A 15747-nucleotide genomic window follows, 5' to 3' on the forward strand; every position below is an offset into this window, starting at 1 on the left:
TACTGTATAGCCATGAGCACGAGAAACTGCAGGTTCAACTATGTGCAGCCACGTGGCTTAACATCATGATACATATGATACAATAGTGAGCAACACAAGCTGGATGAGAGGAGAGTACATGCTGTTTGAGTTCGTTTGAATAAAATTCAGAAACAGGAAAAACCAATCCACCATGTTAGCAGACTGTTTAGTGGGTACCCTGGGGGAGGTGGGAGACAGCTGGAACCGGAAGGGAGGAGAAGGGCACTCACAATGCTTGGTTTCTCAATTTGAGCGTTGGTTGCACAGGCGTGTTCACTTTGAGAACATTCTTCAAGCTCAACACTTACAATTTCTGCACCTACTTTTCTGCATGTATGTTATACTTCAGTAATAATACATTTTAAAATTACTAAAAGGATATAATTGGATTGTTTGTAACACAAAGGATAAACGCTTGACGGGATGGATACGCATTTTTCCATGATGGGATTATTACGTGTTGCATACCTGTATCCAAACATCTTATGTACCCCATAAATATATACACCTATTATGTACCCACAAAAATTAAAACATTTTTTCAAAAAGCTTACCAAAAAGAGTTAGTATCTCTGCTCTCCAAAGCCTGCAAATGTCAATACTTCGGAAGTGTTTCACAGAAATGCACACAGAGCTTACCATGTTTATATATCCTTTTAAATTTAAGAGTATTTATTCAGCTCACAGATTTTCATGTCCTTAAAGAAATAGCAAGACAGTTTAGGTAAACACAGGAATTACTTCTGAGCTGTGAGGCTGAGTTCTAAAAGAATGATGGTTAGGAGTAAACAAAAGAATGAAGACTAGATATTGAACATCAATAATAATGTCAAGAATAAAAGCCTTATGCATTGAGTTTTAAAGAGCAAGACAGGGCTACAGCCTACAGCCTACTTCTGCGAGCCCAGTGCTCAGAGAAGTTTTGAACCTGAAGGTAACGTTGAACAAGTGAGGGGAGGGAACCTAATAAAAGCAACAGCTTAGAAAGGTAAAAACCTAGAAATAAAGAACTATGGCATATGCATATAACTTTCTTTGAAACCCACATAACTTTCATATTCTTTCTGAGAGACAATGTTTGAGTAGGAGGAATTCTTAAGAAAGCTGTCATACTAAAAAGAAAAAGTATAAGAACTAGTGAAAGATTAAGATACACACACAGATGCAAATTTGTCAATTGATTTATATTGTATCTAAAATATATTCTCTATATAATTAGATCTAACAGATACATGCATACATGTATGTATATACATATTGGCATTTAGTTCCAGTATTATCAGAATTGTGATTCCCTGAAATTGACAACAGATTTGAGAAAGGACACCAGGACAGCCCAACCAGTGTGGTGAGGTCCTAACCACTAGCACCCCATAGGGTTCTGGCTACCCTTTGTATTCCATGAGCAGCCTCTAGACTCATCTGCTTTGCAGACAAATCTAAAGTCTCCATCACAGATAGATGCACAGTGGGTTCTTTTCCTCCAAGGAAAAAAATAGGTTTCAGATTTAACCTATCTTCCACTCCGGGTTGGCCATCTGTAAAGAAAACTGCAATCCATAAAGTGTCAAAGAAGAGAGGTTAGAACAGCAGCACGTGGGTTAGAGGTAAGGCTTCCCAAGAGAGAAACGCTCTAAAGTACAGGAAAATGTATTTCTAGTGACCAAGGTTATGCATGTCTTTTACCTTTAAAATACATTCGTGCTCTACATATTGTGGTACTTTATTCAAAATACAGGGTAAAAGTATTTGAGAATGAGCAGATGAACCAAGTCTCTGTATCTTTCAATCAAGACTTCAAAAATCCAGATTATGCTGTCCCTTCTTTCTATTTATTTACACGTTCGATGTAAGAAGAAGAACTAAAATAAGTAGGGTAAAAATTTGTTGCTTTGTTGGAGGCCTTATTTGAGAATTTCTGTATTCAATAGGCACACATAACCATGGATTTCTTCTAATTCATTGTACGAGAATAAACAGAAACACAGAAAGCTAAGAAATTCTCACTCTTCATTATTCTCGTAACTATGGATTTTTAAATTAAAATTTTTTTTGTTTTTAACTTACGGTTTTCTTTAGGCGGCTAATCTTATACTCTAAAAAGTTTGTAACACTTATTCCCAAATCTTATTAAAAAAGCAATTAATTTTTTGATTGGATGAAAACCATCTATCCCTGCAGATGTCGTCTTTAGAAATCTTGGCTGGCTACCTCACTACTCCATTGATTTCTGATATGTCAACTGTTGCATTCAAAAGACAAATGGCACCAAATATGTAACAATTACAAAAACCTTTAAATGAAAGGGGTTTTTCAGGCTTTTACTTATTTAATCGAATTGATCACTCTCTTTAAGATTCAACAGTATAGTTATCTCTTCCCTGCCCTCCCACCCCGCCCCCTCACCGTTTCCAACTTTATTATTGAGATCATATCAGATTTTGACCTTGTTTGTCCTATAAGTCTCACATATATCTCTTTCTGTGGCCAATTTTCCAAGGTCACAGGTTTCTTTACCTTCAACACTTTAAGTATTGATTAGCTTGCTTTGTCAATTTTCTATTTGTTTTGCAGTCAGGAATGTCAAACCAGTGTTAAGCAATTCAGCACTGCAGTTTGCCCAGCCTGCATAAACCTCCTGTTCCCTTTTGCATCCCTCCCTGAAAATAGAGTAGCTGCACGCAAAAGGAGTATGAAAATCAAGCCAGCGCTTGCTTGGAGCTGGTCGGCTAGTGTACGGCACAGCATATTTCAATTAGCATCCAATCAAGTTAAGTAGTGATACTTCAATATTTGTGTGAGCCTGCCTTGTAGAATTTAATACTCAGACAGCCATTTTGCAAAACACAGCAGGGCCATGAAATAAGGGCTATTTCAGTGAAAGAGTCACAGGATGATAAAGCTGTTGCAACAGCTGTGTCATCCATCCAGTGATTATTATCTACTATTTTTCTGAAGCTGCTCAAAATAGGATTTAGTGTTAGCCTCTGTGCCTATCTATAATTTGTCAAACTCCGTGGTATTTCTGCCCCCCACCATCCCATCATTCAAATATGAAAACAGGACTACTGTAGGTAAAAGAGAGTATCAACTGGTTTGAATGAGACAGATCTCTGAGACAATGGACTTCTCAAACCAATCCCTGTGCAAGTTATTTCCAACCTTATCAAAGTCACAAGGCACAAAAGATAGATAAAAACATCTCTGGGAAAAAATAAATATGTCAGAATCTCCTATACCTCAGATTCCTTGAAAACTCATGGTACGAGATGATCGACTGTCTGGTTGGTTCAGCACAGGGAATAAAAACAGCTGAAAGAGGCAACATGCACCAGACAGACACGAACAGTATTTTCAGCTCCCAGCTGCAATTCTACAGCAATAGAAACTTACATAGGACACCCGTACTCGCCGGCGATGCACCAGCCCGCAGCACTGCATGAAGAGGGGGCAGAACGCAGTCAGCGTGTGGCTTCACCAAGCTGCACTGTGCCTTGTCTTCTCGTCACAGCCTCGGTCCATTTCTTCCCACCTTCTACTCCCAGGTAAGAGGCATGAGCAAATCGCTTAGCTTCTGCCTCCTAGGTAGTTTCTAAAAAAGCCACCGTTCCTGCAGGCATGCCAAAACTTTGTTCTCCCCTGTTTTGTCTTTTTTTGGGGGGTGGGGGGCGTAATTTGAGATCTTCTTCAAGGGGGTTTCCTATTTGCAAAAATCTACAAGAAGTAGCATTAATTTTCCAGAAGTAAGTATTGCTAACACAGAGTTAGGACTGTCCAGATCATCAGAGTTTCTTGGTGACGCTTTTACAGTAGCCATTCTCAACTCGGGAGATTTTCAAACATCTGAGAATCTTGCATTTTACGACCCTGCAGTATTCTGCTTTTAAAAAGGAGGAGGCCTACTCCTGCTGCTGTTTATGTGACTGCTTCTTAGCACGCTGCTGCTCCTGCTTCCGCGGCTGCTCAGCTATGATTGCCTTCTTCACAATGCACAGGCTGACAGCAGCATCCTGGATTCACTGTTACCTCTGTAACGTTTTGGGCATATCTGATTTGCTACTTCTCCCTCCTCCCCTGACCCTGAAAAATGACTGAGTCTAGACTCGAATTCACTGTGGATTCCTAGGACTACAGAAACATCCTCCAAACCATCAGATGCTTTGTCCTGCAGTAGGTATTTCACATGAATTGTAAGGAGGATAGCCAGAGTGGCCTCAGGACCTGACTCGCTCAAGCACTGCGGCGCACGGCTGTTTGGTGCTCACTGACAAATATTCATTTTCTGGGTTAAAGCATGTTAAATAAACGTAACTCTGGAAGGCGAATTTGATCCGACTCAGACCTCATTAATTCATTAGATCACATACCACCTATGATTTAGATATAATAAACTACATAAGGCTGCCTTCCAAGTGTGAGAGCTCCCAAGTCAATATTCTTTGTAAGCTATTATTTAGCTCTTTCCCTAAAGACCCAGTTTTCAGGGGCTGAGTTGATCCTAATATTCTCCCTAAAGACCTTGTGCATGTCACATATAAAAAGATGAATCATTAAGACATGTGGAGATTCAGCTGTTCATTTGTATGATATCAGCCATTCTAATATGCAATGATTCATAAAACACTTTAGTGTGTCATAGATATTGATCCAAATTTGCCCCCATGCCCAAGTCATTCCATATTCTGCTGAGACCTAAGAAGGTATGTTAATGATTTCATGTCACAGATTAACCACCACTACGTTTTTAGGTTCCTGGAAAAATAAAAGACAATTAATTCTCAACAATTTACCAGTATTTTCTCAAGGCTGTTTTGAGATAGGGTCTCACTCTACTGCCCAAGCCGAAGTGCAGTGGTACAATCATGGCTCGCTGCAGCCTTGAACTCTTGATTGCCTTGCTCAGGCAATCCTCCCACCTCAGACTCCCAAGTAGCTAGGGTTGTAGGTGCATGCCACCAAACTGGTTGGATTTTTGTTTTTTGTTTTTTTTTTTTTTTTTTTTGGAGACAGAGTCTCACTCTGTCACCCAGACTGGAGTGCAGTAGCACAGCCTCAGCTCACTGCAACCTCCACCTCCAGGGTTCAAGCAATTCTCGTGCCTCAGCCTCCTGAGTAGCTGGGACTGTAGGTGTGCACCACCATGCCTGGCTACTTTTTGTCTTTTTTTTTTTTTTTTTTTTTTGGTACAGATGGAGTTTCACCATGTTGGCCAGTTGGCCAGGCTGGTCTTGAACTCTTAGACTCAAGTGATCTGCCCATCTTGGCCTCCCAAAGTGTTGAGATTACAGGTGTAAGCCATAGTGCCCAGCCTAATTTTTAAAAATTTTTTATAGAGACAGGGGTCTCACTTTGTTGCCCAGACTGGTCTCAAACTCCTGGCTTCAGACCATTCTCCTGCTCCAGCCTCCTGAAGTGCTAGGATTACAAGTGTGAGACACCATGCCTGGCCTTAAAATCTATGATTTAAAGCAACAGTTTTATATTGTTATTAATAGTCTAAGAGGTTGATAGAGCTGAAAAAAAATTCTGCCTTAATCTCCTTATTTAACTGATAAACCAGGTCCCAAAATGATTCCATGTTCTGTTTATCAGTAATATAAGCAATAGCATAATTTAAACCCTGTAACTTATACAATCTACATAGTCTGTGAAAATTCTATGGTCTTATCATATACCAGTCAATCCTTTGTGGATTTGAAGGTCCAAAAGGAAAATAACAGATAGTCTATAGATAGACAATAAGGACACTTTAGTGATTAAATCAGAAACCTAGAGTAAAACAAAATTTCTGAATTACACTGCAAATTGGCTCTTGAAGTAAATCCTGGAAAAAAAAATCCCTCACCATTTTCTGAACCATACATGATATATTTCTAGTAGGTAGGATTTCAATTTGATTTTTTAAAGAAACTTTAGTGAGAAGAACACTAAGTAATATAAAAGAACACATAATTCAAATTCAAGTTTTTTCTTTTTTCCTTTCTTTTTTTTTTGTTTTTGACACAGAGTTTCGCTCTTGTCGCCCAGGTTGGAGTGCAGTGGCGGGATCTCGGCTCACTGCAACCTCCGCTTCCCAGGTTCAAGTGATTCTCCTGCCTCAGGCTCCCGAGTAGCTGGGATTACAGGTGCCCGCTACCAGCCTGGCTAATTTTTTATATTTTTAGTAGAGATGGGGTTTCACCATGGTAGGCAGGCTGGTCTCGAACTCCAGACCTTGTGATCTGCCCGCCTCAGCCTCCCAAAGTGCTGGGATTACAGGAGTGAGCCACCATGCCTCAAGTTTTTTCTTAAGACCCCTTCATCACCTCCATCACCACACTTCTACTAGAATAACTGAATAAAGAATAAAAATTCAGCTTAAAGTTAGAATACGATGAAAACACTGGGGAAATGATCTATCCCTTCTATGATTCTGAATTTGATTTGGAATTCACTTAACTTTTTATTAACTATGATATTTTTATATACAATATAAGAGAGATTCCCCCATTCATTAGAGATTCCACCCACCTTGTCATTCAAGAATCCACAAAAGGATTCCAAGCACTAACTAATTTGATTCGGCAAACATTTATAGAGCACCTTCTGTTTGCTCAGTGCTGTGCTAAGGTGCTGGGGATATGAAATGAATAAAATACAATCCATGTATTCCTCTAGGCACTTATAACAACTGAGGAGGCTGGGTGCGGTGGCTCACGCCTATAATCCCAGCACTTTGGGAGGCCCAGGTGGGCAGATCGCCTGAGGTCAGAAGTTTGAGACCAGCCTGACCAACATGACGAAACCTTGTCTCTACTAAAAATACAAAAATCTGCTGGGCATGGTGGTGCATGCCTGTAATCCCAGCTACTCAGGAGGCTGAGGAAGGAGAATCACTTGAACCTGAGAGGCAGAGGTTGCAGTGAGCCGAGATCACGCCACTGCACTCCAGCCTGGATGACAGAGGGAGACTCTGTCTCAAAAAAACAGAAGAAAGAGAACACAGTATTTAAGAGCAAAGGGAACACCAAGGAAACAACTCCTAACCATCCCTGGAAGGAACAACAGAGACTTCACAAAGATGAGGACACGGGCTAGCCTTGCAGAATGGATAGAATTGCGTTCAGTGGAAAGTGGGCGGAGAAAGAATCCCAGGCAATGGGCAGAAAATGCAAAAACACAGAAAATTACGTACAGACTATACACAGGACAAATTGCGTTTCTATAGTGTATATGAAGAAGGGTATCTTCAGACAACAGGGATCTACCCCAAGTCCTCATTCCAAACTCAGTTCTACCCCAGATTCAGTCTTTACCTATCTCTATATCCCTAGCACTTAGTACAGTGACTGAAACATAGTAGGTATCACAAAGATTCATAGTTGTCCCCTCCTGACCCATTCTTTACTTCATTTACAGTAATAGAAATAGACATTGGCTGCTGGGCTAAGACTAATGTCCCAGCTTCTCTTGCAACATGGATGGCCACAGGACTAGATTCTGGTCAATGGGCAGATGCAGAAATGGCATGTGCCAATACCCAAGTCATGTGTCATTGCTGAGAGCTGGGACAGCCATTTATAATGAGAAGAAAGCTGCACATTCAGGAGAATAGAGCGACAAGACAGACCCAAATCCCTAGGACAGGGGAGCTGCAATATTGGCCCAGTAGTGCTTACATTTGGACTGCACCAAGAAAGAGACATAACTCCTATATTGGCACTTTTGCTCTCATTTCAATTATAGATCCTAAACTTGTACTATTATTGCTATTATTATTATTAATTTTTGAGACAGGGTCTCTGTCACCCAGGCTGGAGCGCATTGGTGCAATCTTAGCTCACTGTAGCCTCAACCTCCTAAGCTCACGGTGATCCTCCCACCTCAGCCTCCCAAGTAGTAGTTGGGACTACAGACGTGTGCCAACATGCCCAGCTAATTTTTGTATTTTTTGTAGAAATGGGGTTTTGCCATGTTGCCCAGGCTGGTCTTGAATTCCTGAGCTCATGCAATCCACCCACCTTGGCCTCTCAAAGTGCTGGGATTAGAGGCCTGAGCCACCACACCTGGCCTAAACATGTATTTTAAAAGCACCTCAAAGTGCTTCTGGGATGAATGATGAATTCACAGATCCAAGCCTGTGGAGGAGGAGGGGGAGTGGAAGAGGGGAATAAGAAAAGGCAAGAGTGGAGAGGAAAATCAGGATCTCAGGCTAGGACTACCTGGGTCCCATCAAAAGAGTTTAGATGCAGAAAAGAGTTTAGAATTGAACTGGTAGTACATACAGAATTATTGAAACTTTTAAATGTGAAAATATCTGTAGTTTTATTAGGAAGTAGAAAAAAAATTTCAGACTGTTGAGTCTGAAAATAACCTGGTCAATAGTTCGGCAAGAAATTGAAAGGTTTTGAGCTTGTATACTTGTCTGTGATAACTGTTCATTTACTAAATAATCAAATAAAGTCAATAAAAACTAGTTGCTTGGCTCATGTAGCTAAATTACAAACCTAATGAACTGCTAAATTAGCTGTTTTGTTATAATATGAGATATCTTAAAAGCAAAATATTGAAAAGTGATACAAAGAGGCTCAATGACTAAAGTCAACAAATTAAAAATAATCAAAGATAAATGTAGATAATATTGATGGCAGATACATATTTTTTAATCCAAAGGATTTATTCCTGGAGAGTCATTTGAAAGTATGAGGATTACTGTTTCTTTACTATTCACTGTCCACGTTACTATTAGTTAGGAGTGGCAAGAACACAGTCAAAGTTAAACATCAGATGAAGTGTTTCCTCCAAGAAGAGAACTCTTTGATAATAGGAAATGAAAGACCTAAAGAAGCCTTCTGTGGCAGAACTGAAGGTTTTGTGTCAGAGTTGACTCTGCTGAAGTGTTTCTGGCTTTTTTGTGGCTGTGATTTCAGGAAAGAAGGGTCCCTCCTCCGACAGACACGTGCTCATATCCTCATTAGACTCTCCCTTCATAGTACGTCTGCAACCATGAAGAGCCTAGTGTCCTTAAGTTGACCGAAAACTCTTTTGCTAATTTCAGTAAAAACAAAAAAAAAGGACCAACTGTCTCTATTCATCCATCCGGCCAACAATATCAACTGAGGGCTGCTCACCAAGCGCGTGTCTTTGCTGGGCACCAGTAGGATGACGACAAGTAAAACAACTAAGGTCCTTGCCTTCAAGGAGCTTAAAATCCAGGGGGCAAGGCAATTTGAATCCAATAATCATATAAGCATATAATTATAAGCTAATAAGATATTTGCATGAAAGTACAGAATACTATGAAAATGTAGAGCAGGTTGACATCTTCGAGAATTAGAAGGGTCAGAAAGGTGTCTCTGGGGCACTGCTACCTGAGCTGAGGTTGAAGGGTGCGAAGGAGTTAACTAAATGCAGGGGAGATAAGGCAGGAAGAGGGAAGGTATTATTTACAAAGGTCCTTGTGGTAGAAAGGAGAAGGCTGAGTTTAAGCAGTTGGAGAATAAAGCGAGAGAAAGAGAAGATGAGGTTAGGGAGGCAGGTGATACCAGGCAAGAACATGAGGACCATACTGGGGATCTTTTCTCTTTCTACAAAGAGCAGTGGGATTTCTTTCCCTCAAAAGGCGTGATCAGATTTGTACCATTTAAAATCCACTTTGGCAGTAGAGTTGAAGACAGATTGGAAGACAGCTAGATAGAAGCCAGGGAGGCCAACTAGGAAGTAATTTTATCCAAGCAAAAGATGATGGTCTCGTGCTAAGGAGCTGAAGACAGGAGGTAAGGAAAATGAACGAATCTATTAGATATTGAGGAATTCAAGTAGGTAAGTGCAAATACAGAAAACAGAAAATGAAACCCAATGTAATACATACACATTCCCGTGTTCTCTCATTCCTGAACATTTCCATGCATTTCTGAAGTTCAGTCTTTGGTAATCCAATCTGTGATAAACCTTTATTTTCATGTCAGTGCCAGTTTGCTTCTATTTCTTGGTCCAGTCCTCATTTCTCTTCTTAGGGTTGTGAACAAAATCCTTATCTGGCTGCTTGCAGCTTCCACCGAATTCCACTTCTGTAGCCACCAAACTGCACACTCTATTTCATTCCAGCTTCTACAGAACTGAAAACCTTTCTCTAGTTTTCCTTTATTTCTCACCAAAGTGTCTGGGTTCTCTTTTGACCTGCTGGATTTTTTTTTTTTTTTTGGTTTTTGTTTTGTTTTGTTTTCCAGACCAATAATCTATCATTTTTTTCTCAATAATGAGAGTGGCAACATTTGTTTATTTACCACCTACACGCAGATAGCAGGAGAAGTAAATAAGATAACGAAAAGCAATGTAATTAGGGAAGAAGTCATACTTTTGAAATTACTAGTAATCATGGAATGCACACTAAACCTCAAAGATAAATTTAAAATATATTTTGTGTTATTGAGGTAGACTACACTTAGCACACTTAAGATTGTCAGAACAAGCTTGCACAACCCTAATAAATCCCAGTTCTCTGATAGCTCAGTCATACTTAAAGGAATACAATGTAGCAACGAAAACTTGAAAATCAAATGCCAATCTTTAATTGCATAGCTCAAAGGATGTAACACAGGATCCTATAACCCACAGCAACACTTCTCAAATATCCTTTTTCCTTTCCTCCCTGATTCTCTCATAATCAAAGCCATTTGAGGACCTATACTTTCTAGCACAAACAAAAACATCAAAAATGGACTCTCCCAGGTACAGAGCTTCCTGACACTCTCCCTCAACCTACATCCTTCAGCTTTGTATGAGGTAAATTTGCTTAGTTTCTGTGCTTTTAAAAATTTTCTTTACATTTGCCCTATTGTACTCATCATTCAGATTCTAAACAAGAAAAGCCAGGAAACAAAAACCTGATTCCTTTTATTTTGTATCTTCAGTCAATTTTCTTCATGCCCAAACTTCAGGTTTCATGCTCCAGAGTGGAGGGCAATGATAGAACGTTATTAGATGGGGATGAAAGGAGAAGTGCTGAGTAGAGAAAAGTAAAATTCTCTTTATTACAGGGAGTGGAGGAAATGAGGATGGAGAGGGGAAAAGGCGAGGCATATTCACGTCTTAAATTTTCCACACTCTCAGAGAATCCATTTGACCCGTTCATTTCATTCATTGTAGATCTAAGAAAATGCAACACGTATATAAGAAAGAAAATGGTAGCTCTTTGGTGGCAAAAGACAAGAAAGGCTATTCATAGTGTAACATTTCATGAACAAATCTAGGATGATAATAGGATAAAATATTTCCCAGCAGCAATTTTGATTTCCTCTTTGTTTGGGAAGACCACGAAAGAGAAACATACTTTTCTCTGAAGTTGCCATAAAATACTCCTGATAGATTTTAGAATTCTATGATGTACCTAATAAACTGTATATATTTTTATTAAAATTCATACTTATCATAAATATTGCTGTGTACTCAGCCCCACCAGTATCTAACTTACCTTACTATGCAATTCATTTAAAAACTGGACAGTTTGTAACTTTTTAAAAACCCAAGAACCCAAGCAAAGAGGTAAAAAGAGTTGCACTGACTCCTGCTGAGTTCTAATCACTATTCTAAACACATCACGAGCTCATCCTCTGATTCTCGTGACAACTCCATGAGCCCTTCATCTCCATTCCATAAACGAAGAGATTGGGGCACTGTGAAGTCAGGTAAGTTGCTCAAGGCAATGGCAGAGTCAGGACTTCTATCTGGATGTTTGACTCTTGAGCCCATGGCTTTAAACCTCTTCCTACCTTCTCTTTGAAAGGTGAAAATTAATTTTATAAGCTGACCTTGGAGGATCACATAATGGTTAATTAATTAACCAATCCAGTCATACAACAGACGCTTTTCCACCCGAGCCATCCTCTGTCTACCTTTCAGGGGTTCCCCTTCTAGCAGTTTCCCAAATCACCTTTCTGCAAAAACATTTCCACCTTACACTTTTTCCTTCCCCTTTCTTGCAAAGTGTGAAATTTTACCAATTGGAAAATTCATGTTGTGCCACAAGTATCTTCTTATAAAAATTAAACCTCTCTTAAATATAAGCTCTATGACAAATTATTTAAAACCATATTTTACCTACCTATAGCTGCGTATCTATCTATTCCTCACCTTGTTTCAGAAATAATTAAAGGCAATTTACAAGGATAAATTTTAAAAGGACGTTTAAATAACATAAATGAGGGGTTAAAAAAAAAAAAGCAAAGCAAAGATGGCAATACAAAACGCAGAAACCAGGCTCGAAATGCATCCCATAATAATGGAAGTACTTCCTACTATGAGCCATAGATCTGGCTGTAAGCTTTCGAGCAGCCAACTCAAAAAGGGAAACTCGGTCGATTATGTAATTTACCATCCATAAGCTTAAAATAAACCAAATGCTCAGAAGAACGACTCTGTTTGGCACTAACACCAGACACCAATTTCTCCTGGAGGCCTCATAAAAAGGAACATTGTGTAAACTTATGAACAGCATTCCTTCCGGTAAATGCCACAGTGGGTTCTGAAAAGCTGTTTCTTAGACTGACGGTCAGGGGAAGCTAAAGGTTTCCCACCATAGCAACATTCAGTAAAATAATCTGGACAGAGAGAAAGGAAAATAGGTTAGATAAGATAATTAACTCCTTATAGATTTGGCTTGAACCAAGAATAACAACAAAAACAAAGATAAAAAACATGAACATTTATTTACTGATACAGGCACCCAGTGAGCATTATTCCTTTAATCCTCTTATCAATTATGAAGAAGACTATTACTCTTTCTCCCTGGGTGATATGGTTTGGCTCTGTGTCCCCACTCAAGTCTCATGTTGAATTGTAATTCCCCCAGGGGAGGGACCTGGTGGGAGGTGATTGGATAATGGGGGCAGATTTCCCCCTTGCTGTTCTTGTGTGAGTTCTCACGAGATCTGATGGGTTAAAAGCATGTAGCACTTCCCTCTGTGCTCTGTCTCCCATTCCACCATGGTAAGATGTGGTTGCTTCCCCTTCACCCATCCGCCATGATTATAAGTTTCCTGATGGCTTCTCAGCCATGTCTCCTGTACAGCCCGTGGAACTGTAAGTCAATTAAACCTCTTTTCTTCCTAAGTTACCCAGTCTCAGGTAGTTCTTTACAGCAGTGTGAGAACGGATTAATACAGTGGGTTACAAATGAGGAAACAGACTTAAGAGTTGAGTCCAGGCATGGTGGCCCATGCCTCTAATTCCAGCCCTTTAGGAGGCTGAGGCGGGTGGATCACCTGGGGTCAAGAGTTCGAGACCCGCCTGGCCAACATGGTGAAACCCCATCTCTACTAAAAATACAAAAACTGGCTCGGCGTTGCGGCAGGCCCTTGAGACCCCAGCTACTCAGGAGGCTGAGGCAAGAGAATCACTTGAACCCAGGAGGTGGAGATTGCAGTGAGCTGAGATTATGCCATCGCATTCCAACCTGGGCAACAGAGTGAGACTCCATCTCAAAAAAAGGAAAAAGAAAAAAAAGAAAAAAGAGTTGAGAGACTTGCTTAAGGCTACGAAATTCATACACAGCAGAAATAGGATTTGAACCCAGATTTGTTGAACTGTAAAAATCTAGCTCCCAATCAGAGTTTTAGACAGTGAATAGATTGTGTCTACTAAACAATCCCACTGAGTATTGTTTCTCATCAATGAGCGTCAGATAAATATTTGATGGCAATGACCTTAAGACTACTCAACACAGATGCATATGATTTACCAATAAAGCTGGAAGTAATAAAAGACGAAGATACTTAGGGGAAGACCGTTCACCTTAGCTTGCAGCTGTAGTTAAAGCAAATGGCTTTTCCTCCGAACACCTAACTACCAATGAGAAGTTCCAGAGACTGGGGAGAAGAGGATGTAGGTAGCTCTGGTGCATGGACACTTCAGGAGTAAGACCAGACCTGGGAGGGAGTTGGAGGATAAACCTGCACAGTATTGGATATTTGGGTGAAGACTTAAGAAGGTAGAGATGAGGAAACGGAAATGGAGGAAGTCAGAGATGGATCTTGTCTCATTCAAAAGCAATTTGCGTTGGTGTTGATTCTAATACTAAGCTGTATGGTGGTCATAAGTATCTAGATATCCTAAATCTTAAATATTTAATTTTCCAAAAATAAAAGACACCTGTCCATAGTCATAGGTGGCTTAGGCGCCCTCTACATTTAGAATAGACAACTTTCAAAAAAAGAGATAAAATTGAGGGTAGGCAGACCTCCTTGACCTCTTAGAAAGATGAATTTTGAGCAGAACAAAGTGAATAAAGTGAAGGACCCAGACAACATGGCAGAAGAAAAGTCCAGGCAAATGCCCTGAGGCAGGAACACACTTCACCCACAGAAAGGACAGTAAGAAGGTGCCTGTGGATGAAGCCCATTGAGTGGCCAGATCATGTAAGTTCACCAAGTTACAACAAGGACTGGATTTTCTTCTAATTGGGAGGAAAGCCATTGGAGGACTTTAAAAAGGACACCTAGCTTGATTTATATCTCAGAAGTAGCATTCTGCCTGCTGTGTGGAGACTGCCAAGGGCTAATGAGGAAACACAGAGATTATTTTTTAGACTATTGCAATAGTTCAGATCAGAGAGAAGGGCTTGGTCTAAGGTGTTCATGGGAGGACATCTTGAGAAGTGGTAGGATTTTGGATATATTTTAAAGTCCAGGGTGACAGAATTGACCTATAGATTGATGTCTTATTGGAGAGAAAGAAAGAATCCAAGACTGAGTCCAACTGGAAGCTGAAAGGGGGAGATGGGGCTGAGCAACCATTCACATGGTTGCTCCATTGCCTAAAAAGAAAAACATTTAGGGAGAAGCAGGCTCAGAGGAGAAAACGAAAAATACTTTGCAGGGATATTAATTTTGAGAAGTCTATAGGACACCAATGTGGAGCAGTCAAGTAGGCAATTTTGTATGTAACCCCAGGGTCCAGAAGGGCGGTGTGAGTACAGAAATAAACTTGGAAGGTGGCATATAGATGGTCTTGAGAACCACGAGCTTTCGGGAAATTCCCTTGAGAAATTTCCCAAGAAAGAGGAGTTGACAACTGATTCCTGGAGCATCTCGCCCATTAGAGGTGACATCAAGTAAGACGAAGACTGAGAACCGATCATCAGATCTGGTCGGGTAGAGGCCACTGGTGATAGCACCTCAAGTGAAGTCACTGGAGGGACTGGGTCAAGAGTCTGAAATGAGTTCAATAAAGAGAGGGAGGTGAACAGTTTGTTATAGTGGGTGGACACACGTTTTTCAAGGAGATTTTCTTTAGCAGAGAGTAGAAATATTAAAACAAAGCTGCAAAGAGATGCAGGAATAAGGCATTTTTTTTCTTGGAATAGGAGGTATTACAGGAAAGGAAAAACAAAATACTCTTCAACGGAGAGTATTGGTTGGTTCTTAGTTGGTTCTTAGTTGGTTCACCCACTGTCGAAGGAAGGAAGCAGAGGATTTGGGTACCAGTGGGTGGATTTAATGGTAGCAGTAGTGGGAAGGTCTTTTTAGAGAGTTGCTATTTTGTCAGATAAAATTAGGAGAAAGATCATTAACCAAGAATGAGGAGAAGGGAGAAATTGTTGCAGATCTGAGGACAAGGAAGGTGTGAAAGAGACCTCTTAAGGGTGGGTGAGTGGACTGGTCAGGAAAACAGAATCAACAGGTAGAACTGAGTGCAGATGGATATTTGTGGTCATGAACTTCCAGGAAAATAGTCCCCAGAGTGGTCTTT

General features: G+C 40.2%; 1 protein-coding gene across 8 annotated transcripts in view; it reads right to left on the reverse strand.

Moving 5' to 3' along the window:
* LOC105488234 (calcium voltage-gated channel auxiliary subunit beta 2) overlaps nucleotides 1-15747 on the reverse strand; it is a 405027-nt gene that overhangs the window by 281445 nt on the left and 107835 nt on the right. The window contains exon 1 of one of the 8 annotated variants that reach the window (XM_011752121.3): nucleotides 3415-4944. The exons of 6 other annotated variants lie outside the window; for them this stretch is intronic. In XM_011752121.3, the coding sequence (XP_011750423.2) occupies nucleotides 3415-3462 (48 nt within the window). In that variant the 5' untranslated portion in view covers nucleotides 3463-4944. Of the gene's footprint in view, nucleotides 1-3414; nucleotides 4945-15747 lie in introns of those variants that run through there. One more of the 8 variants, XM_011752116.3, reaches the window with a different exon arrangement.

Source organism: Macaca nemestrina, chromosome 9, assembly GCF_043159975.1.
Source record: "Macaca nemestrina isolate mMacNem1 chromosome 9, mMacNem.hap1, whole genome shotgun sequence".
Taxonomy (NCBI): domain Eukaryota; kingdom Metazoa; phylum Chordata; class Mammalia; order Primates; family Cercopithecidae; genus Macaca; species Macaca nemestrina.